General features: G+C 47.9%; 1 protein-coding gene across 1 annotated transcript in view; it reads right to left on the bottom strand.

Annotated features, from left to right (window-relative positions):
* Positions 1-22,500, bottom strand: part of pnp4b (purine nucleoside phosphorylase 4b) — a 53,758-nt gene that overhangs the window by 13,768 nt on the left and 17,490 nt on the right. Inside the window, exon 3 of the mRNA XM_063198544.1 lies at positions 21,132-21,235. Coding sequence (XP_063054614.1) covers positions 21,132-21,235 — 104 coding nt within the window. The remainder of the gene's footprint in view (positions 1-21,131; positions 21,236-22,500) is intronic.

Here is a 22,500-nt window from a genome sequence, read left to right as displayed (position 1 = left end):
AGCCGGGGAGAGGAGGAGAGGAGGAGAGGAGGGAGGAGAGGAGAGGAGGGAGGGGAGGAGGGGGGAGGGGAGGGGAGGGGAGGGGAGGGGTGAGTAATGAACTAGCCGGCCAGCCTCACTATAGAAGAGGAGGAGAGGAGAAGAGAGGAGAGGAGGAGAGGAGAAGAGAAGGAGAGGAGGCGAGGGGAGGGGAGAGGAGGTGAGGGGAGGGGAGGGGTGAGTAATGAACTAGCCGGCCAGCCTCACTATAGAAGAGGAGGAGAGGAGGAGAGGAGGAGAGAAGGAGAGGAGGAGAGGAGGAGAGGAGGGGAGGGGAGGGGAGGCGGAGGGTAAGGGAGGTGAGATGAGGGGAGGAGGGGAGGGAGGGGAGGAGGGGAGCAGAGGAGTGAGGGGAGGAGAGGAGGAGAGGAGGGAGGGGAGGAGGGGAGGGGAGGGGAGGCGGAGGGGAGGGGAGGGGAGAGGAGGCGAGGGTGGAGGGGGGAGGAGAGGAGGAGGTGGAGGAGAGGAGGAGAGGAGGGAGGAGAGGAGGGGGGGGGAGGGAGAGGAGGAGGAGGCGAGGGGAGGGGAGAGGAGGCGAGGGGAGGGGAGAGGAGGTGAGGGGAGGGGAGGGGTGAGTAATGAACTAGCCGGCCCGCCTCACTATAGAAGAGGAGGAGAGGAGAAGAGAAGGAGAGGAGGGGAGAGGAGGTGAGGGGAGGGGAGGGGTGAGTAATGAACTAGCCGGCCCGCCTCACTATAGCACTGCTCAATAGGGATGTCACACTCTGTCTGCTCTGGCCGTCGGCCTCCTTCATTCCAGCCCTCCCTCCATCGTCTGCTCCTTCATTCATTCGTTCGTACGTTCGGTCGTTCGTTCATTTGTCCGTTTACTGGGCCTCTCTGTCTGTCTCTGTGTCCCTTTCTCTCTTTCTCTTTTGCTCTTTCTCTCTCTCTCTTGTCTGTTCTCACTCCGAATGATCGAACCAGCGTGGAAAGCGTGTCACGGCCAAAACCGTCACCACAGATGTCACCACGCCACCTCATACTGTGCCTCTCCCTCGCTCTGTCTGTCTCTGTGTCCCTTTCTCTCTTCCTCTTTTGCTCTTTCTCTTTCTCTCTCTCTTTTGACTGTTCTCAAACCGGCGTGGAAAGCCTGTCACGGCCAAACCTTCACCACAGCTGCAGCCACCGCCACCGTTTACTGTGCCTCTCCCTCGCTCTGTCTCTCTCTATTTCCCTCTCTCATGCTCTCTCTCTCGCTCTCTCTCTCTGTCTCAGAGTCTGTTCACGCTCCGTATGATCGAACCGGTGTGGAAAGCACGTTGCGGCAGCCAAAACCTACGCCACCACTATCTCCACCGCCACCGCCACCGCCACCGCCACGACCACCATCACCACCACTGCCGCCATCTCCATCTCCACCACCACCGCCACCGCCACCACTAGCCGTCGGAGTGCCAGAGCAGGCAGAACGTGACGGCGAGGAGGACAGGTGTTGGAGGAGGGAGAAAAATGTATTTTGGGGTGAAAAAAATATGGATGGGAAACTAATAAAATACACAGTCACGCACAGGATTTGAGTCGGAATTGATTTGAGGGGAAATCCACATGTGAACTGCACATGTGCTGTGGTGGCACAGAGCCAAACGGAGTACAGTCAATAAAGTCCACAACACTGCTTGTCTCCTGTGGTGAATAGGCCTAAGCTCATATTACACACTGCTTGTCTTGTGTGGTGAATTTAATGATAAGAGCGCAACGTTTCGACCCTCAGGTCTTCATCAGGCAAAATGCAGTGTTGCGGACTTTATTTACTCTACTTGGATTTATGGTTTTATTGTCCATCGGGTGAGATATGCACACATCTACTCCTTTGAACAGAAGGGGCGTGGAACTGGGGATGGGAAGAGTGAAGAGGAAGAACAATGCTGGGACCACATTCATGGGCTCCTAGTGACACCACACCAACACATTCTGCATTGCTTCTAGACAGGCCAAGAGCGATGCAAATATCGTCTCTGATCTCCCGAAAAATCGGGATCTCCACCCACTTTGTCTGAGACCAGTCAAGAAGCAGCAAACCTAGGGAGGCGGGTCAACCATGCCGTTTTGGTCAGACCAAGTCTCGAAGAGATTTGAAAGTCGATGATAATCAGTCTACATTACAATACATTACACTTACAATAGCTGATACATTTACCCAAAACAGCTTACAGTTATTTGTCATGGTATTGGTTATAGTCCCTGGAGAAATGTCATTAGGTGCCTTCTTCCTCAAGGGCTCTTCAGCCATGCAGAGAGGAAGCGATTGGGTAAAGGTGGATGGGTATTGAACCTGCAACCCTGTGATCTACAGTCCAACTCCCTCGCCATTACACCACCACACGGCAGCCCAATGATCATCATAAACACTGCTGCTCTTTACATGGGCAATCGTTAAAGCGTCTGCTAAATGTAATCTAATGATCAATACATGACATACACATACGGTAGCTGCTACATATATCCAAAGCAGCTTACAGTTTTGAAGGTATTGGTTACAGCCCCTGGAGCAATGTGGGGGTTAGGTGCCTTGGTACAGGGTATTGGTTACAGTCCCTGGAGCAATGTGAGGTTATGTGCCTTGGTACAGGGTATTGGGTTACAGTCTCTTGAGCTATGGGGGTTAGGTGCCTTGGTACAGGGTATTGGGTTACAGTCTCTAGAGCTATGGGGGTTAGGTGCCTTGGTACAGGGTATTGGGTTACAGTCTCTTGAGCTATGGGGGTTAGGTGCCTTGGTACAGGGTATTGGGTTACAGTCTCTAGAGCTATGGGGGTTAGGTGCCTTGCTCAAGGGCACTTCAGCCATGGATGGAGTAAGGCATTGAACCTGCAACCCTGTGATCCACAGTCCAACTCCCTCGCCATTACACCACCACACGGCGGTTACGTGGCGCTATTCCGACATGTCGCTATTCCGACGTTAATGTCTATTGTCGGAATACCGACACATTTTCCACCGTCCGCCGCTATTCCTACATGCCGCTATTCCGACATCCCTAACCTTAACCCTAACCCTAACCCTAACCCTAACCCCTAAAAAGTGTCGGAATAGCGGCATGTCGGAATAGCGCTATGTCGGAATAGCGATTGCCCCCCCCACACGGCAGCCCCATGATCATCATAAACTCTGGTGCTGTTTACATGGGAAAATCGTTAAACATGGCAACAGGGAATGTTCAAGAAGCGTCAACATGAAGACGAATGAGTCAGACCAGTGAACCTGTTCGATGAGAAGAAGAAAAAAAACAAAAAACAAATTGGATTCAAGGATTCATGAGCTGTGAGCTGGGCTGTGTTTTACAGGATCCTCCCGTGATCAATTTCTCGTTTTTTTCTGTCACGAGTCCCTATGCGGTGACCTGAGGAGCAAGGCTGGACTGGGGGAGAAATAGGGCCCGGGCACTTTTGGCTTAAAGGGGCCCCTCATAATTAGCGGCGCAGAACTAACTCACCCTAACTCACCCTAACTCACCCTGAGGGCCCTGCACCCTCATTGGCCCATATTTTCAGAAATGTATATGAATAAGTATGTGACAAACTCCCTGTATGTACATAGTTCTGTTCTTAATGTGTGTTGTTTCCCACTTCCCTTTCCCTAAAAAAAACCTAATAAAATATAAATTAAAAAAACAAAAAACAAAAATGTTGTACAATTTTTTATTGTTTATTTTTTATTATTATTATTTTTTTTTAAACATTTCTGAAAAAAGGGGCCCACGAGGGTGCGGGGCCCACCGGGAAATGCCCGGTATGCCAGATGGCCAGTCCAGCCCTGCTGAGGAGCAAGTGAAAAAAAAAGAAAAAAGAAATGACGGCTGTGCTGTGCTGTACCTGGCGGCTTTATAGCGGAGGGGGGGTTATGATTCTGAAAATGCCAGAGCTGAACTCCACGCTCCAGTGATCACCCTCCCTCTATCTCTCCCTCCCTCTTTCTCTCCACCTCCCTCCCTCCCTCCCTCTTTCTGTCCACCTCCCTCCCTCCCTCCCTCTTTCTCTCCACCTCCCTCCCTCCCTCTCCCTCCCTCCCTCTCTCTCTCTCTCCCTCCAGTGATCACCCTCCCTCCCTCTCTCTCTCTCTCTCCCTCTGTCCCTCTCTCCCTCTCTTTCTCTCCCTCTCTCCCTCCTTCCCTCTCTCTCTCTCCACCAACCCTCTCTTTTTCCACCCTCCCTCTTTCCCTGTCTTTCTCTCTCTCTCTGCACTCTCTCTCTCTTTCTCTTCTCTCCCCCTTCTCCTTTCTCCTCTCCTGCCCTCCATCTCTCCCCATCCCTCCATCTTTCCACCCTTCCCGCATCCTTCCATTCCTCCCTCCCTACCTCCCTCCCTCCACTCTCCCCTCACCTGCAAGGCCATGTCAAGCAGTTCGGCTTTATTGCCAGCCCCGCGGCAGACACACAGCTCGACAGACAGACGTACGGCTCTGAGTGTGTGAAGGCGTTAGTGATGGGATATTCGGCTCTTCTTTGAGATGCGGTTCTATCGGCTCTTCTTACTATGGCTCTTTCGGCTCCCAAACGGCTCCCTACATATATGTTAACATTATTAATAATTAAATAGTTTTAATTTTATTTCACAACATTCTGTTCCATTATTGCACTTTGGGCAGTTTATGCTGTGTAAAAGCCTTTATGAATGACACATTTACTATAATCAATCTTTAAATAATGACCCAACATACCCAAATACAAAGTAAATTAATAATGTTTTAATACATACTATGTATTTCTGATCGCTGTGAGTGTGTCTAACACCTGCTCTCTATCACGGGCACTTTTAAAGGATACAACGAGGAGAAGGAGGGGGAGAGAAGAGAAGGACGAAACAAACAAAAAAGCTCAAACGGCTCCCAAAAAAAACCCTCAAACGGCTCCCATTAAGGAGCCGGTTCCTCTTGTTCACATCAAAGAGCCGGTTCTTAGAGCCGTTTCGTTCGCGACCGACACATCACTAGAAGGCGTCATTGCCAGCCCTTGCGGCAGACATGCGGCTTGGAGTGTGAAGCGGCGGACATATGGCTTGGAGTGTGTGATGGTGCAACGCGTGTAACACATGTAGCACACACTGCACACAGCAGCTGGAGGAGGCAGAGAGAGACAGAGGCGGAGAGAGAGAGGTGGAGAGAGAGAGAGAGAGAGAGAGAGAGAGAGAGAGAGAGAGATGTGGTAGAGAGAGACAGAGGCGGAGAGAGACGGTAGAGAGAGACAGAGGCGGAGAGAGAGAGAGAGAGGGGCCGAGAGGACAGAGAGAGTAGAGAGAGAGACAGCAGAGAGAGACAGATGCAGAGAGATGCGGTAGAGAGAGAGAGAGAGAGAGAGAGAGAGAGAGAGAGAGAGAGAGAGAGAGAGAGAGAGAGAGAGAGAGAGATGGTAGAGAGAGACAGAGGCAGAGAGAGAGAGAGACGGTAGAAAGAGACAGAGGCAGAGAGAGAGAGAGACGATAGAAAGAGATAGAGGCAGAGAGAGAGAGAGAGAGGAGAAAAGAGAGAGGAGAGAGTGAGACGGTAGAGAGAGAGGTGACAGGAGTAGAGAGATGCAATGGAGAGAGACAGAGGCAGAGAGAGGGGAGCCGAGATGACAGAGAGAGTAACGAGAGAGAGAGGTGACAGAAAGAGACAGTAGAGGAAGAGAGAGAAGCCAAGAGGAGAGAGAGAGAGAGAGACAGAGGCGGCAGAAACAGAGAAAGAGACAGAGGCAGTAGAGAGAGAGAGACAGAGGCAGTAGAGAGAGAGACAGAGGCAGCAGAGAGAGAGAGACAGAGGCAGTGGAGTGAGACGTGACAGAGAGAGAGAGAGACGATAGAAAGAGATAGAGGCAGAGAGAGAGAGAGAGAGAGAGANAGAGGAGGGAGTGAGACGTGGAGAGAGAGACAGAGGCAGAGAGAGAGAGAGGAGAGAGAAAGAGATAGAGGCAGAGAGAGAGAGAGAGAGGAGAAAAGAGAGAGGAGAGAGAGAGACGGTAGGAAGAGACAGAGGCAGAGAGAGAGAGAGAAGATAGAAAGAGATAGAGGTAGAGAGAGAGAGAGAGAGGAGAAAAGAGAGAGGAGAGAGAGAGAGAGAGAGAGAGAGAGAGAGGAGAAAAGAGAGAGGAGAGAGTGAGACGGTAGAGAGAGAGGTGACAGAGAGAGACAGGAGTAGAGAGATGCAACAGAGAGAGTAACAAGAGCGAGAGGTGACAGAAAGAGACAGTAGAGGAAGAGAGAAGCCAAGAGGAGAGAGAGAGAGACAGAGGCGGCAGAAACAGAGAAAGAGACAGAGACAGTAGAGAGAGAGACAGAGGCAGTAGAGAGAGAGACAGAGGCGGCAGAAACAGAGAAAGAGACAGAGACAGTAGAGAGAGAGACAGAGGCAGCAGAGAGAGAGAGACAGAGGCAGTGGAGTGAGACGTGGAGGAGGAAACAGAGACAGACAGAGACAGAGGAGACCGAGAGAAAGGCAGCAGAGAGACAGAGGGGCAGAGAGAGAGAGAAAGAGGGAGAGGCGGATAGGAAAGAGATAGTAGAGAGAGAGAGAGGGTAGAGAGAGAAGCAGCAGAGACAGAGTGGGCAGAGGGGGCAGAGAGAGAGAGAAGGAGGCAGAGAGAGAGAGAGAGAGAGAGAGAGAGAGAGAGAGAAGGAGGCAGAGAGAGAGAGAGAGAGAAGGAGGCAGAGAAGGTTGAGGGAGGCAGGTGCTAAGCAGGAGGAGGTGGAGGTGGAAGAGTGAGAGGCAGAGAAAGAGGAGAGCAGAGAGAGAGAGAGGCAGATGCAGAGAGAGAGAGAGAGAGAGAGAGAGAGAGAGAGAGAGAGAGAGAGAGAGGGGAGGGGAGAGAGAGCAGAGAAGGAGAGAGAGAGAGAGAGAGAGAGAGAGAGAGAGAGAGAGAGAGAGGCAGGTGCAGAGAGGCAGAGGAGGCTGCTGTGGAGGCGACAGAGAGAGGCAGCATTGGAGAGACAGAGGCAAAGTAGGAGAGGCAGAGGAGAGGAAGAAGAGGAGGATGAGGAGGAAGAGGAGGAGCAGGAGGAGAGAGAAGAGAGAGGAGAGAGAGAGAAAGACAGGAGAGAGAGGAGAGAGAGAGAGAGAGAGAGAGAGAGAGAGAGAGAGAGAGGCAGGTGCAGAGAGGCAGAGGAGGCTGCTGTGGAGGCGGCAGAGAGGAGAGGCAGAGGAGGAGGACGAGGAGGATGAGGAGGAGGAGGAAGAGGAGGAGGAGAGGAAGAAGAGGAAGAGGAGGAGGGGTAAGAGGAGGAAGAGCGGGAGGAGGGGAAGAGGAGGAGGAGTTGTCAGAGTTGAGAAGCAGTAAAGCTTAAAAAAAGGCAATCAGGCAAGCGTGACCTATAGTTCCCCTCCAGCAAGCACTCCTCAACCACAAGCCCTGATATGTACACACACACATGTACGCATGTGCACACACACTCAGATGCGCACATATGCTCACACACACGCACTCGCACACACATGCGCATGCACGCACATGCATGCATGCACGCATGCACACATGTGCACGCACGCACGCACACACATATAGTAGACACACAGACTCCACCAGCACCACCTCTGCTATCGATGAGTGAGAGAAAGAGAGAGAGCAAGAGAGAGAGAGAGATAAGGAGAAGTGGAGAGATAGGGACTGAGAGGGGAGGGACTGATATCAACACAGGTCAGAGTGGGGCTAACGGAGCAAACTGGCTAATTAACCTCCACATCACTCTGCACCCCCTACAGATCACTCCACAATAACATAGATCCCCCCCCCCCCCGAAAAAAACAAACAACAAAAAAACACAAGCAGCCAGCCAGTCAGGGCTAAGATATAAACAATACTTAACACTGCCAAATGTAAACTGCAGAGGAAAAGAGATCAGAGGAGAGGAGAGGAGAGGAGAGGAGACAGGAGAGGAGAGGAGAGGAGGAGGAGAGGAGAGGAGAGGAGAGGAGAGGAGAGGAGAGGAGAGGAGAGGAGAGGAGAGGACAGGAGAGGAGAGGGGAGGAGAGGAGAGGAGAGGGGAGGAGAGGAGAGGATATGAGAGGAGAGGGGAGGGGAGGAGAGGAGAGGAGAGGAGAGGAGAGGAGAGGAGAGGAGAGGAGAGGGAGGAGAGGAGAGGAGAGGAGAGGGGGAGGAGAGGAGAGGAGATAGGAGAAGAGGAGAGGAGCTGAGAGGAGAGGAGAGGAGAGGAGAGGAGAGGAGAGGAGAGGAGAGGGGGAGGAGAGGAGAGGACATGAAAGAGGAGAGGAGAGGAGAGGAGAGGAGAGGAGAGGAGGAGAGGAGAGAAGAGGAGAGGAGGAGAGGAGAGGAGACAGGAGAGGAGAGGAGAGGAGGAGGAGAGGAGAGGAGAGCAGAGGAGAGGAGAGGAGATGAGAGGAGAGGAGAGGAGGAGAGAAGAGAGCAGAGGAGAGGAGTGGAGAGGAGAGGAGTGGAGTGGAGTGGAGAGGAGAGGAGTGGAGAAGGGAGGAGTGGAGAAGGGAGGAGAGCAGAGGAGTGGAAAGGAAGAGGAGAAGAATTGGGTAGGTTGTAACAGAAGTTGAGAGGAAAGGAGAAAACAAAAGGAAAGAGGGTGACAGAGCAGAGAGCAGAGAGCAGAGAAGAGAATATTAGAGGAGAAGAGAGCAGATGAGAAGAGAGCAGAGGAGAGGATATGAGAGGAGAGGAGAGGAGAGGAGAGGAGTGGAGAGGAGAGGAGAGGAGAGGAGTGGAGAGGAGAAGAGAGGAGTGGAGTGGAAAGGACGAGGAGAATACAGGGTAGGTCACAACAGAAGTTAAGAGAAAATAAAAGGAAAGAGGGTGACAGGAAATCGGAGGAGAAGGATATGAGAGGAGAGGGAGGACAGGACAGGCCAGGGGGAGGACAAGACAGGTGAGGAGAGGAGGAAAGAGAAGAGGACCAGGGAGGAGGAGAGCTGTGCCAGTGGAGGACAAGTGGATAAGTTGTCCACATTACATACAGTAGTACTATGCAATACAGCAGTACCGGTAGTGCCAAACTCGATACTCATGAACGGCGTGACGTTTTCCATGTGCGTTACGCCCATTTGTGGGGGGAAACAGGCAATGCAAGTCAATTGGTGGTGTTGGGGCTTAACTCCTTAGCGCAGAGCCTATGTTATAACCTTACTGTCACCAAAATTGTAATAGCTATGTCTTAATCTGTTACTTAAGGCTCTCGGTTCTGTCAAAGCAATGTTGTTATGATGTAATTGAGTATTTTCAGCAAATAGTGAATAGACCCACCGACGACCCCATCTGCAGTAAGAGGCTACTGAACGAAAGATAAGGACCTGTAGACAAGCGTTATTCACGCGCAACATGCCGAAAACGTGTTGTGTTTCCGGCTGTTCAAGTAATATAGCCAAACAGCCGTGACTGAAGCTTGGAATGTATTCATTTAGGCTAGCCGATGTAGCATGTAAGTTGATGAGACATTCGGTTTGTTTTCACCCATAAAGGGGCGTAACTAGTGGTGTCAACAATGATCGATTCGGCGATCCGGATAGATCCGGGGCATGGACGATCCAGATCCAGATCCGGCAAGTTCCAGAATCAATCCGGCAATTTTCAATTTTCAAAGTTTCAATTACTTCCATGGATATTTCGGGAGCAAATGAATGTTAAATTAAATAAAAACACTTCAAAACATTGCAAGACTGATACAGACTGATACAGAAAACAGCCAATAAATTGTTGCTCAGTATCTGACTACTTGTATTTCCTCATCATGGCTGAACATTTGCTTTGCGTTCAGTAGAAATGTAATGCATTGCAATGCATTGTAGAATTGAATCGAATCGGATTGGATCTAATAGAATCGAATCGAATCGGATCTACTACCTCCCGAATCGTGATCGAATCGGATCGTGAGGGCAGTGCCAATCCACACCACTAGGCGTAACGCACATTTAGGAGCAAAGTACCCGGATGGCCGTTCATGAGTATAGTGGGAAACCCTGACCTCCACTTCAGGAAAGGGCAATAGAACGGCTACTCACACAGTAAATTCTGCAGTGCTCATTTAACACTTAGAGAGTTAATTTGAGTCCATTTGGACTTAAATGAACTCTGTAAGTGTTGAATTAACACTACAACATTTACTGTGCAGATCAAGGTTCCAAAACACAAACTCAGAGCACAAAGTTCGGAGCACATTGTCCCCAGCTGTTGCAGTAGAATGCATTTACAACAGGTGTCAGAGAAGGAACTCGGGTCTACCAACAACTGTGTGTGTGTGTGTGTGTGTGTGTGTGTGTGTGTGTGTGTGTGTGTGTGTGTGTGTGTGTGTGTGTGTGTGTGTGTGTGTGTGTGTGTGTGTGTGTGTGTGTGTGTGTGTGTGTGTGTCTATATGTTTAGTTTAACTGCACATTGGAGACTAGTCAAACACAATTTCAAACTTCTGTGCTAACCTTATTACATAGACTTTTGACAATAAAGTAGGCCTACACTTGAACTTGAACTTGAACCGAGTTTCAAAAGAATGAGCCTAAACTGTGAGTAGCCCTGGGTAGAGAGAGGCCTTGACATCTGCTTGGCCCTGAGAGAGCCCCAGTACAGAGTCGGGGGAGGGGGGGGGGAGCAGCGATGTACATGACGCAGCACAGCTGCACTGGTGCGGCCCGGGCCACTGGGGATGACGTTTAGCTGACTGGCAAACTGTAGGGCAGACAGAGGACACGTCAAGTCCTGATTCAATTCATTCAGGGGGTCTGGAACGGACGAATTGAGAAATGTTTAGTGGAGCGAGGGGTGAACTCAGATGAAATTGGAAAGACTTTAAGTGTCCTATTTTATCCAATCGCTAACATTCGTTCATGACTTTGAACAACGATTACTGGAAGTGCACTGGCCGGGTCTCTGGAACTTAACTTTACATCAGCGGTTCTCAAACGTTTTTTAGGCCGGGGACCTAAAATTTTAATGCAAAAGTGGGGCCTATGAAGAAATATTCTTCTTACTACTTCTGTGTTGCAATTTGTTTTGAAAAGTTTGCTTAGTGCAAGTGTCTGGTGCAGTGCAGCTCAAATATGTGGGGTCTATGGAGGGCAATTCTTATCACCACTTCTGTGTTGCATTGTAGCAACATTTTCATGGACCCACTGAATGTGCTGCGGACCCCACGTTGAGAACCCCTGCTCTAAAAGACTGGCAGGTAGGGCAGGCGGATGTGGGGAATGACATCATCTCTGCCAGTGATTCTCAAGCTGTGGGCCGTGTCCCACTGGTGGGCCCTGAAGGTATTCCAAGTGGACATTGAAATCATTTTATGAAAAAAGCCCCTGATGAAGCCCCTGATGTACGCCTTGGTGTGCCTCTTCACCTCCCTTCCTCCCCTTCTCATCACCTCTCCCTGTGTCTGAATCAGACAGATCTGTCTATCTTTTCATGTGTTGTTCATCTCATGTTCATCTTAGCTTCTCTCTCTCTCTCTCTCTCTCTCTCTCTCTCTCATACTCTCTCTCCATCTCTCTCTCTCTCTCATACTCTCTCTCTCTCTCTCTCTCTCTCACACACATACTCTCTCTCTCTCTCTCTCTCTCTCTCTCTCTCTCTCTCTCTCTCTCTCTCTCTCTCTCTCTCTCTCTCTCTCTCTCTGTAAGCAGACAACAAAAAACAGAGAGAGACAGATGAAGAAGAAGGAGGTGAGGACCTACCTGCCATCGACTTCCTCACCTCCACAAGGACATACTATTAGTTTAGTATTGATCTGAGTGTCTTTGATAGTAGCGCCAGGAGGAGAGCAGTGCTGTCTTTGACTTCATTGCAAAAAGTATCATAACCATCTTATTAACACATGTATGTCAGGAGGGCCTTTGCTGGATTATAGCGGTATACAGGGGGCCTTGGCTGAAAAATACCGGTGTACGGGGGGGCCTTGCCATGGTGAAGTTTGGGAAGATAGGGCCTACTGTATACAAAGTCACATTTTGTGATGGAAAGCGTGATGTTTAGTGCAAGTGTCCAGGTCTTCAGTTCAATTCAGCCCAAATATTTCAAGTTTGGCTTTCGGCCCATGGGATGCAGAAGCGGTTGCCAAAGTCATCATTTGGCTATTACTGTAATGACTCAGGTAATTAATTAACTCGAAAATGTTGCCCAGAGCCTCTTAAACCTGTTGAGAGTTATACATTTGCTGTTACCAGAATGGCAATGACCAAGTTGTAATGTATTACCAAAGGCCCTGTGCTCTGTCACAGTGGCGCAGTAAGATTGCGGTGGTCTCGTAAGGGGCTACAGCACGTGACCACGAGCAGAAATAAAAACAGACACCATAATTCCGCTATAGGGTCGTCCGAGGTGATCAGGCCTTCCTGACGTGGAGACTTAATGCAGAGCGAGTCCCACTGCACAGAACAGAAGGCAAGGCAGTATTATAGAGGGCGATAAGATCAAACCGTGCAGCAGAGATGAATGGGGGACTCACTGGAGAGAAAAAGACTTGGAATAACTTACAGAAAACCTGCACCACCCACCCAACTGAAGACGCAGGGCTGCACTGGCCATCTGACATAGCGGGCATTTCCCGGTGGGCCCCGCACCCTCGTACTACACCACTATGACAGTGCACAGGGCCTTTGGTAATACATTACAACTTTTACATGACTATTTTCAGGAATGTAAAATAATAATATTATATATATTTTTTTACATTTCTGAAAATAGGGGCCCACGAGGGTGCAGGGGCCCACCGGTGAGTCAGTTATGAGGGGCCCCTGTAAGCCAAAAGTGCAAAAGTGCCCAGGCCCTATTTCTACCCCAGTCCAGCGCTGCATGAAGACAAAAGACTTGGAATAACTTACAGAAAACCTGCACCACCCACCCAACTGAAGAAGCAGGGCTGCACTGGCCATCTGGCATAGCAGGCATTTCCCGGTGGGCCCCGCACCCTTGTGAAATTATCATACAACATGTGTTTTTGATCATACAGAAGACAAAATTATGATACATATTATCGTACATCTGGCAACACTGACAACCGGTGTTATCGGCCAATAAGCATATGCACTTGAGAGCATAATAACATACGTCAACTGTCAGCGATTGGTCAGAGCTCATTTCAAACCAGAGCTGAGCTCACTTTTCCCGCCCTAGTAGGCTACTCCTAAAATGAATTACGAATTGTAATTAATGTGATCTGGTAAAACCAGGCTAGCGGGGCCCACCGGTAAGTCAGTTCTGTGCCGCTAATTATGAGGGGCCCCTTTAACCCATTGATGCCTGATGTTGCATTGCGCAACATTGGCCCTGCCGCCTGAAGCTGCATAACGCAACATTCAGGCTCATGAGATTTGAGACAACTTTATTGAAAATCTCTGTTTCTTTGAGATGAATGAACACATTCCAATGAAAGAAGGGTCTTAGCATTTAAATGCAAACAAATGCATATTTTTATGTGCTTCAGAAGTTGAGATATTTAGGCTTTTATAGGCTGAGGGCAACTTTTCTTAAAAAGGGCTCAGGCATTCAGCAACCTTTTTCTCAGGTGCCTTAGGCGCCAATGGGTTAAGCCAAAAGTGCCCGGGCCCTATTTCTCCCCCAGACCAGCCCTGCATAAAGACAAAAGTCTTGGAGTTGGAATAACTTACAGAAAACCTGCACCACCACCCACCCAACTGAAGAAAGTCATTAGTCCTCCTCAGTTTGAGAAAGTATGGGCGATTACATCACACGGCTTCTATATTCTGCAGATCTAGCTTAAAGGAAAGTGTTTTTTTCTGTAGGATGGCAGGAGACTGTAGATCTATCTTACAGGAAAGTGTTTTTTTCTGTAGGATGACAACAGACTGGCCTGCAGATACTGCATCCTTCAGTTCCTGTAACCATGATGAGACCATAACGTGCTATGTTATGTTGTATCACAATTATCCTGATGCACACGCACACACACACGCACACACACGCACATACACGCGCACACACACACGCACGCACGCACGCACGCACGCACGCACGCACACACACACACACACACACACACACACACACACACACACACACACACACACACACACACACACACACACAAATACATGCACGCACACACACACACACACACACACACACACACACACACACACACACACACACACACACACACACACACACACACACTCACATACACACACACAAATACATGCACACACACATGCACGCATGCACATACGCACACACTCACGCACACACACACACACAGTGACAGACTCTCACATCCACCACCAACATCCACCAGAGAGGCAGAGGAGGGTTAAGAGGGGATCTGTGCCGTGCTGTAGCGTGGCGTGGGGGGAAGATATAGGGCCCTTCTCAAAACCTAGGACACTGTCCTTCCAAGTTCATCAGCCTAATTTAATTAGTCACACCCAGTAATTGAATACTCTTTATTAGTCACACCCAGTGATTGGATATTCTTAGAGTTCACCAAAGAGTATCCAATCACTGGACGTGACTAATTAAGCTGATACACTTGGAAGGACATTGTCCTAGGTTTTGAGAAAGGCCCATAGACTCCCCTGGTCATTTCGGGGAAAGTGGATCCCTGGCACATGGTGCGACAGATAAATGATGCCCCCGGGGGGCAGACGCCTGCAAATGTAAGTTCCCGCCCATGGGCGTAATTTCCACGGGGGTTACGGGGGTTTTGACCCCCCCAGACTTCAAACCCTGACAATATAACCCCCCTTATATAATTGTACAACCCCCCCTATATAATTACAGTACTTGTCTTGCATGAACAACTTTACCCATTTTATGTAAAATAGTGAAAAATAGTTTCGGTCAGTTATGTTTAATCATGTTGTAATGTAACCCCCCCTGCCCCCCTTGGTATTCCCCAAATCTGCGTTAGTTGTGTACGTAGTACGTACTGTCCAATGGGGGAGGTAGATGGACACTCCCAACTGAGATCGCTCCCGGACGTGTAGTCCCAGGTGTTTCTATCACTCCCGGACGTGTAGTCCCACCCGATTATATTTCACGTATTATCATACACTGCCACATACAAGCAATTTAGGGTTAGGGTTAGGGTTAGAAACAAAAAACTAACATCAAAAAGATAACTAGCTCCGTTATATGGCGGTGGGATCGATAGTCTGGCTAGTGGGAGCGAGCCGACCGGGGAGCGGCCTGCGTTGGGAGCGACAATCAGGGGAATCTCTCAATGGGTAATCCTCTTCTCCACTATCCCACATTCAAACTGATTAGCGATCAGCTTTATCAAGTATTGAGCAATTGTTTTTTTCTACTTTTAACTTGCAATTGCCACATGATCATGCGTGGATGCGTCTTTGGCATAAGAGACATTATTTCCGAGTGTTTTGAGACCTATAGTGTACCACTGCCTTTCTGCCTGTCAGTTAGTTATATAGCTATTTTATGCTAGGTTACGACAGACAGCTAGTTCAATAACACTGGACGTGGCTGGCTATTTTGGACTTCGTTGATGGCTAGCACCTGGGATATTTACTCCCTCAAACCAACACATTTTGTGAAACCCTAGCAATCGGACGTCTGTTTGTTTTATTTCACGTCATTTAAGTAGTTTTTGGTTACCCCCTGTCCAGTTGCCTGCGTGATTTCCTATGATAGTATCCACTTCAAATGAGAAGCTTGTTCAATGCAGCTGAACCAAAATGCCTGTAAGTTTTTTGACACCAATAGTAAACGCATCCCATTTTAATAAGATGTATTGTGGCATTATATTTTGTTTTCAAAATCGCATTTGTTGACAACAGCCAAGCGATTACAGTTTGTTTCGCCAGTGAAGTAATGAAGAGAGAGACACGAGAGAGGGTTGGGGAGACGAGGGGTTCCTTCCTCGCGTGACACTATGCGTGGCTGTGCTTGGAGTGAGACAGAGGAGGTCCTCTCAATATTTTTGTCGCCAGTCGCCACTGTATATTTAGTTATATAAAAAACAACAGCAGTCAATTGTATAAATAATGGGTATGGGATATTATGTAGCCAGCAGGCTACTTTAATTTCTACCACAGCAACTTTCTTCTGATCATATGATTAACAACATGGCGAACAGCAGACAAGAGATCTTATTTGTGCAGCATCCTGATTAGTGATTGATGGTTGGGATATGTCATTCATATTTGGCACTGCATCAAAGATTTTATCAACCATCTCTGACTGTAGCTTTATTCTGATCATATGAATTAGGCCTACTAAGCAAAGGGTAGGAATGTTTTTAATTAATTAATTAATTAACTCATCTTTGCTTTATAGCTATATGCCACATTACAAATGGAGATTTTCTGACAGCTTGACTTTAGCCTGATTGGGAAAATGCATTCTCTAAAACTCTGATGTGAGTTTGCTGCCAAGCCATTTGAACATTAACTGAGGTTTTTTTTTATATCAGGTTCAAAAACTTGATTGTGCAGGTCACCAAAGAGAGATCCAAGGCCAAGGAGGTACAGGTGATGAGAGAGAGACGGGTGTCCAGAGAGAGAGACGAGGAAGCACAGATGAGAGGGAGAGAGAAGGAGGGGACAAAGGAGGTGAACCAGTTCAAGAGATAGAGTATGAAGGTGTCAGAGGAGGTGCAGCAGTTGAAGGAGAGAGAGGCAACGGAGGAGATGTACGTAGCAGTTGAGCAACAGAAAGGAGGTGATGGAGGAAGTGCATCAGTTGAAGACAGAGGGAGAGAACGAGGCGAAGGAGAATCGGATGACCAAAAACAGGGAGAGAGAGTACAGAGAGAGACAGCGCAGGAGGCACAAATGACCAGGTAACATACATAACTGTACATGCAAATACTGAAGAAAACTGTTTAGCCATTTAATTCATTTAGATGGAAATCTTGACCCCCCCAATTGTCAGCATAAAGTTACGCCCTTGTTCCCGCCACCTCTCAGACCGGCCTGCCTTGCAGTGCTTTTCCGTGCTGCGCCTCGCCACACAAGGCTGGGCTGGGGGAGAAATAGGGTCCGGGCACTTTTGGCTTAAAGCCTTCATAATTAGCGGTGCAGAACTGACTCACAGGTGGGCCCCGCACCCATGTGGGCCCCTATTTTCAGAAATGTAAAAGAAATAAAACTTTTTTATTTCTGAAAATAGGGACCCACGAGGGTGCGGGGCACACCAGGAAATGCCTGCTATGCTAGACGGCCAGTCCAGCCCTGCTCGTCACACAGAGCGGGGTGGCAGAGACACCGGCCAAAATTAGGCAAAATTTGTGCTGCTGTCCTCACAACAGCACTGGCAGCAGAAGGAGAGAAGGAGAGAAGGGGAAGAGATGGGCCGAATGAGAGCTGGATGAGAGAGAGCATTTTAATACCCCTTCCCATTCCCCTCCCTCTCTCTCCCTCCCTCCCCTCTCCTTCTCTCCCTCCCCTCTCCCTTGGGCTTCACAGCTGAAGTCGTCAGGATTTATTGACGAGTGCCCGCTGTAAAGCTCTGAAAAGCTTTTTACTTTTTTTATGTGAACAATTTTATTGTGAGGCACACTGTCACTAAACACCGTTTCATACACCTCTGTCCTGCGTTCTGTTACACCCAAGGCCTCCCCTCCCCTGCCATGAAAGAGAAGATTCCTCATAAACCTTGTGGATATGGTGGCTCTCTCTCTCGTTGCTGCCAAATACGTATGGGCAATGAACATTCATTTGGCATACATCTGTTCACACCTATTTTCCAACGTGGAAGGCGGGAGGTCGCCAAGTACCTGATTTCCCCAAGGACCTGGTGGAGGTAGAGAGAAACGCTGTTCCCCTCCGTTTCCTCCCTCTTTCACCACATGTGTATGTGTTTCCCAGAACCGGACGTTACATTAGGCAAACCTCTGCAACTGCCTAGGGCCCCGACCAAATCTGCCCTCCATAAGGGCCCCCAACTGTCACACCAGTCGCAATAGACACACAAAAAAGAAGGCCTGTTATTAATGATGTATAATATTAAGTAAAGTAAAAAGAAGGCCTGATATTAATGATGTACTTCTGTAAAGTAATAGAAGATACTATACACGAGACAAAACACTTAAATAGAAGCCTCCCTCATTCTATGCTAATTGGTGACCCTTATTTTGTGTACGTGTTTAAAGGGACACTGTGCAGGAAATGGTGAAAAAAGGTACTGCAACTATGCTGCATATTGAAATTGGGCTGGCTATTGCCAAATTTGATCTTTACATGAAAGTTTACTAAGTATCAAACAAATATTTTCTAGTATGGTCCAAGAACAGTCATTTTTGCTATTAAAAATGGCTATTTTTGGAAATTCAAAATGGCGGACCATGGAGAAGATCCCCCTTTTCATGTATGAAAAGTGCCATTTTTCCAGTCATAATGAATACTTAGAATTTGATGCTGGTGATAAGTATTCATGAAAAAGGTAACATTAGCGAATGGGCAGCATGAATTCTGTAAATAAACAACTACAGATCTCACACAGTGTCCCTTTAAAGCAAGACTTTTTGTTTATATTTCGGCTAGGGCCACAAAACGGCTAGATCCGCCCCTGGTGTTTCTTTTTTCCCCCTCAGCATTTAGAGAGCACTCTGGGACCTAAAGATACTCTAGAAGACGTTAAAATGACTCTGCAAGTGTTGTATTGTGTGTGTGTGGGTTTTTTTTTTTACTATGTTGGAAGTGTGATGGATCAGACTAATGGTGCATGCCAGAGCAGCCAGGTCCTCTCTCTGCATTTACAAATAGACTAGATGCCGTTTCGTTTCAGCCCACTTCCTTTGTCCTTGTGGTGAAGCGGGGAGAGATATGAGGAAGAGAGAGAGAGAGAAGCCTCCATCCAGTATCATAGTGTGGCGCTACACAGCACACTGTTAGCTCTGTGTGTGTGCGTGTGTGTGTGTGTGTGTGTGTGTGTGTGTGTGTGTGTGTGTGTGTGTGTGTGTGTGTGTGTGTGTGTGTGCGTGTGTGTGCGTGCATGCGTGCGCGTGTGTGTGCGAGTGTGAGTAAGTTCTTGCGTGTGTGCATGCTTGCGCTTGTGTGTGTATATGCATGCACAGATGTGTACATACAGTAGATGTGTGCATACAGCATACACTAGTGTGCCATGGCACAGTGGTTGGGAAACACTTATCATACGACTGCTGTGTTTTAAAAAAGAAAAGGCAGTGCGCAGCCTTTTGTGACACATAGTGGTGTGAAAGGTTATCCAGCCTCCGAAGAAGGAGTCATAGTTCACAAGTGTTCACAAGCACTAATAATAATAATAATAAAAAACCGTCTTCAACTTATTAGGCCTATCATGAGGATATCCGTTCCTGGCATGAATGCAGAATAATAAAAACAAAACACTGTCGACTGGCGGTCTTGTTTAGGGCTCACGCATGTGTTATTATCAAATGCCCAATGTTACGTGCAACAGAATGTCGTCGCCAAATTTAAAATTCGATCTCTCTCATGCTGGCGTTACGGGACACACTTAATTACAATGGTGTTCCTGTCTGATTGAGTCGGTTTTAATTGTCTTTACCGGTTCAAATTGTAGGTATGCAAACTCTGTATCCTGAGGATACCCGTTCCTGACTTGAATAATGCCGAATAAGTTAGGGACGGATTGGGAGACGGTGAATGAAAGACAGAAAAAAGTCGAGTTTAAATTCACATGGTGGTCTTGTTTAGGGCGCACACTTCTGTTATTATCAAATGCCCAATGCTACATAAAACATAATATCGCCGCCAAATTTAAAATTCGATCTCTCTCATGCTGGCGTTACGGGACACACTTAATTACAATGGTGTTCCTGTCTGATTGACTCGGTTTTAATTGTCTTTACCGGTTCAAATTGTAGGTATGCAAACTCTGTATCCTGAGGATACCCGTTCCTGACATGAATAGTGCCGAAATAAGTTAGGGACGGATTGGGAGACGGTGACTGCAAGACAGAAAAAAGTCGAGTTTAAATTCACATGGTGGTCTTGTTTAGGGCTCACACTTGTGTTATTATCAAATGCCCAATGCTAAATAAAACATGCAATTTGCTGACTGTATTTCTACTACTACTAAAACTGGGGGATGGACAAGCACGGAAGCACAGACAGACGCACAAGCACAGGCAGACACTGCTCTGCAAAAGCAGTGCTATACTGCCCCCCGCATTCCGAATGGCCACAGGGTGTAATGATCACGGTGCGCTGCCGCGGCACGGCACGGTAATGAGCAGATTGAAGTTACACCATCTGTACGCGTGTGCTTTCATTGTGAAAGTGCTGATCGGCAGAGTGAAGTGTTTCCTTGCCAGGCGAACTCCATCCCAAACAAACGTCCCCAGCTCAGCTCAGCTGCTGTTGCTGTAGCGTGCCTAAGGATTACAAATGAGATGCTATGCTATGCTACGTGTATATGCTATGCCTTCAACGGCTGCGCGTATTGTACTGCGCCATATTGATGAGTTGGTGGTGGCTACACGCTGGGGTGGAAATGTTATTAGAAATGCTACTGCGCTGCACTAAAAATAGACAGCTGATAAAGTACTATACGTCCCAGCGTGATGCTAACAGCACAATAGATAAATGAGTTGATGTGAAAAACACACATCTTGCGAAGAACAACGCACACATATTTTACATTACATTACACTTAGCTGACGCTTTTTATCCAATGTGACGTACAGTTATTTAGGTACAGGGTATTGATTACAGGCCCTTGAGCAATGTGTGGTTAGATGCCTTGCTCAAGGGCACTTCTGCCATGAATGAAGGTGCTGGTAAGGGTGGGATTTGAACCTGCAACCCTCTAGTCTAAAGACCAGCGCTCTGGCTGCCACATTTGAATGGAAATTGAATACAACAGTCTGGTCGTGGAGTTTTGAAATGGCGTCATTAACACGCATCATGCAAAGAACAACGCGCACATTTGAATGCAAATCTCAGGACGAAATTCAGGTTCGGATTCATATATCTGTGAGACTCTTGTCTCTCGTCTCAGTCATAGGGTCCACAGCATACGTATAAACAGTGTGACATGTAACATGGGTCCACAGCATTTTGGCATTTGAACTCAAGCTGAACTACAGTTTACCCATAAAAAAAGTATCAAATCAACACTCAGAGAGTTGATGTAACCTCGTCTGCAGTGTATTTGGTCCCAGAGTACTCTCTACATGTTCAAACAGTTTATCATGGGAACAGTTTGAACTGACCTTGCATGATGAGTAGCCCTCGTAAAGATGACAGAAGAGTGTGAACTGACCTTGCATAAGGAGTAGCCCTCGAAGAGATGACAGCGACCCTGCATGAAGACACAGGCCTTATCGTTCACGTGCCCAAACACCAGACGACCCACATGACCCGGCACTACAAAGAGACAGGCAGACACGTGCAGGCACACACACACAGACACATGCACACATATGCATGCACGCACACATGCACGCACGCACACACACACACACACACACACACACACACACACACACACACACACACACACACACACACACACACCCACACATGCACACACACACACACACACACACACACACACACACACACACACACACACACACACACACACACACACCACACACACACACACACACACACACACACACACACACACACACACACACACACACACACACACACACACACACACACACACACACACACCAGAAATGGCAAGTTAGTGTACTTGAGGAACTTCCTTGTTATCTTTGCCCCCAATAACAAGTAAGACATTGTTGTCACACAAGGTTGCATATCAGTGGTGCTCCCCTTCCCATGGGATTTCTCAGGATTTTAAGACGGCAATAAACTTTTGAAATAACCCCTTATGTAATCATAAAGGGACTCACACAAGGCTGTCACCAGGGTCACTGAGAGCTTCTGCCAGGCTCAGGACAAAGTCCTCTAAAAGGGTCCCCTTCTCAATATATGCAATCAGGGGTGGGCGATATGGCAAAAATGTTGTATCACGATCTTTTAACATGAAATCACGATTTCGATATTTTATCACGATCTTCCATCCAAAAAAATAAAAACAACAAAAAATAACTTTCATATACTTGCAATTTGTAATTTGCAGTCAATAAAATGTTAACACACTGATGATACTCTCATAAAGTGTACAATTGGAATACAATAATGTAAAGAATGAAGTGAAGACAACAACACAAGTGAGAAAACGTCACTCTGATACTGATAATAAACATCCTCACTGCAAGACGATCTAGATTCGAGACGATATTTTACTCAATATCGCGATTCACGATATAATATCGTCATATCGCCCACCCCTACATGCAATGTAATGACAATCTACTTTGGGTCGACTTTTGGCCGACAGGGGGGGACAAAGGGATCTGTTGTCCCGGGCCCAGGAAGGGAGGGTGTCCAGAATTGGGTTTTCATTACATTGCATGGGGGGGGGCTTTCAGATGACTTTGTCCTGGGCCCTGCCAAAGCTGTCACGACCAGATGCCTCAGCTCAATTTCACTGCTAAACTTGCTGATGATGCGTCACGTCAGGCTTCTCCTGCACACCCTCCTCTACATTGTATGTTGACATATGACATCACATGACCCAGGGAAGCAGACAGGGGGGTAGGGGTTTCTCATTG

This window comes from Engraulis encrasicolus, chromosome 5 (genome assembly GCF_034702125.1).
Source record: "Engraulis encrasicolus isolate BLACKSEA-1 chromosome 5, IST_EnEncr_1.0, whole genome shotgun sequence".
NCBI lineage: Eukaryota > Metazoa > Chordata > Actinopteri > Clupeiformes > Engraulidae > Engraulis > Engraulis encrasicolus.
This window is presented reverse-complemented; position numbering and strand designations above follow the sequence as displayed.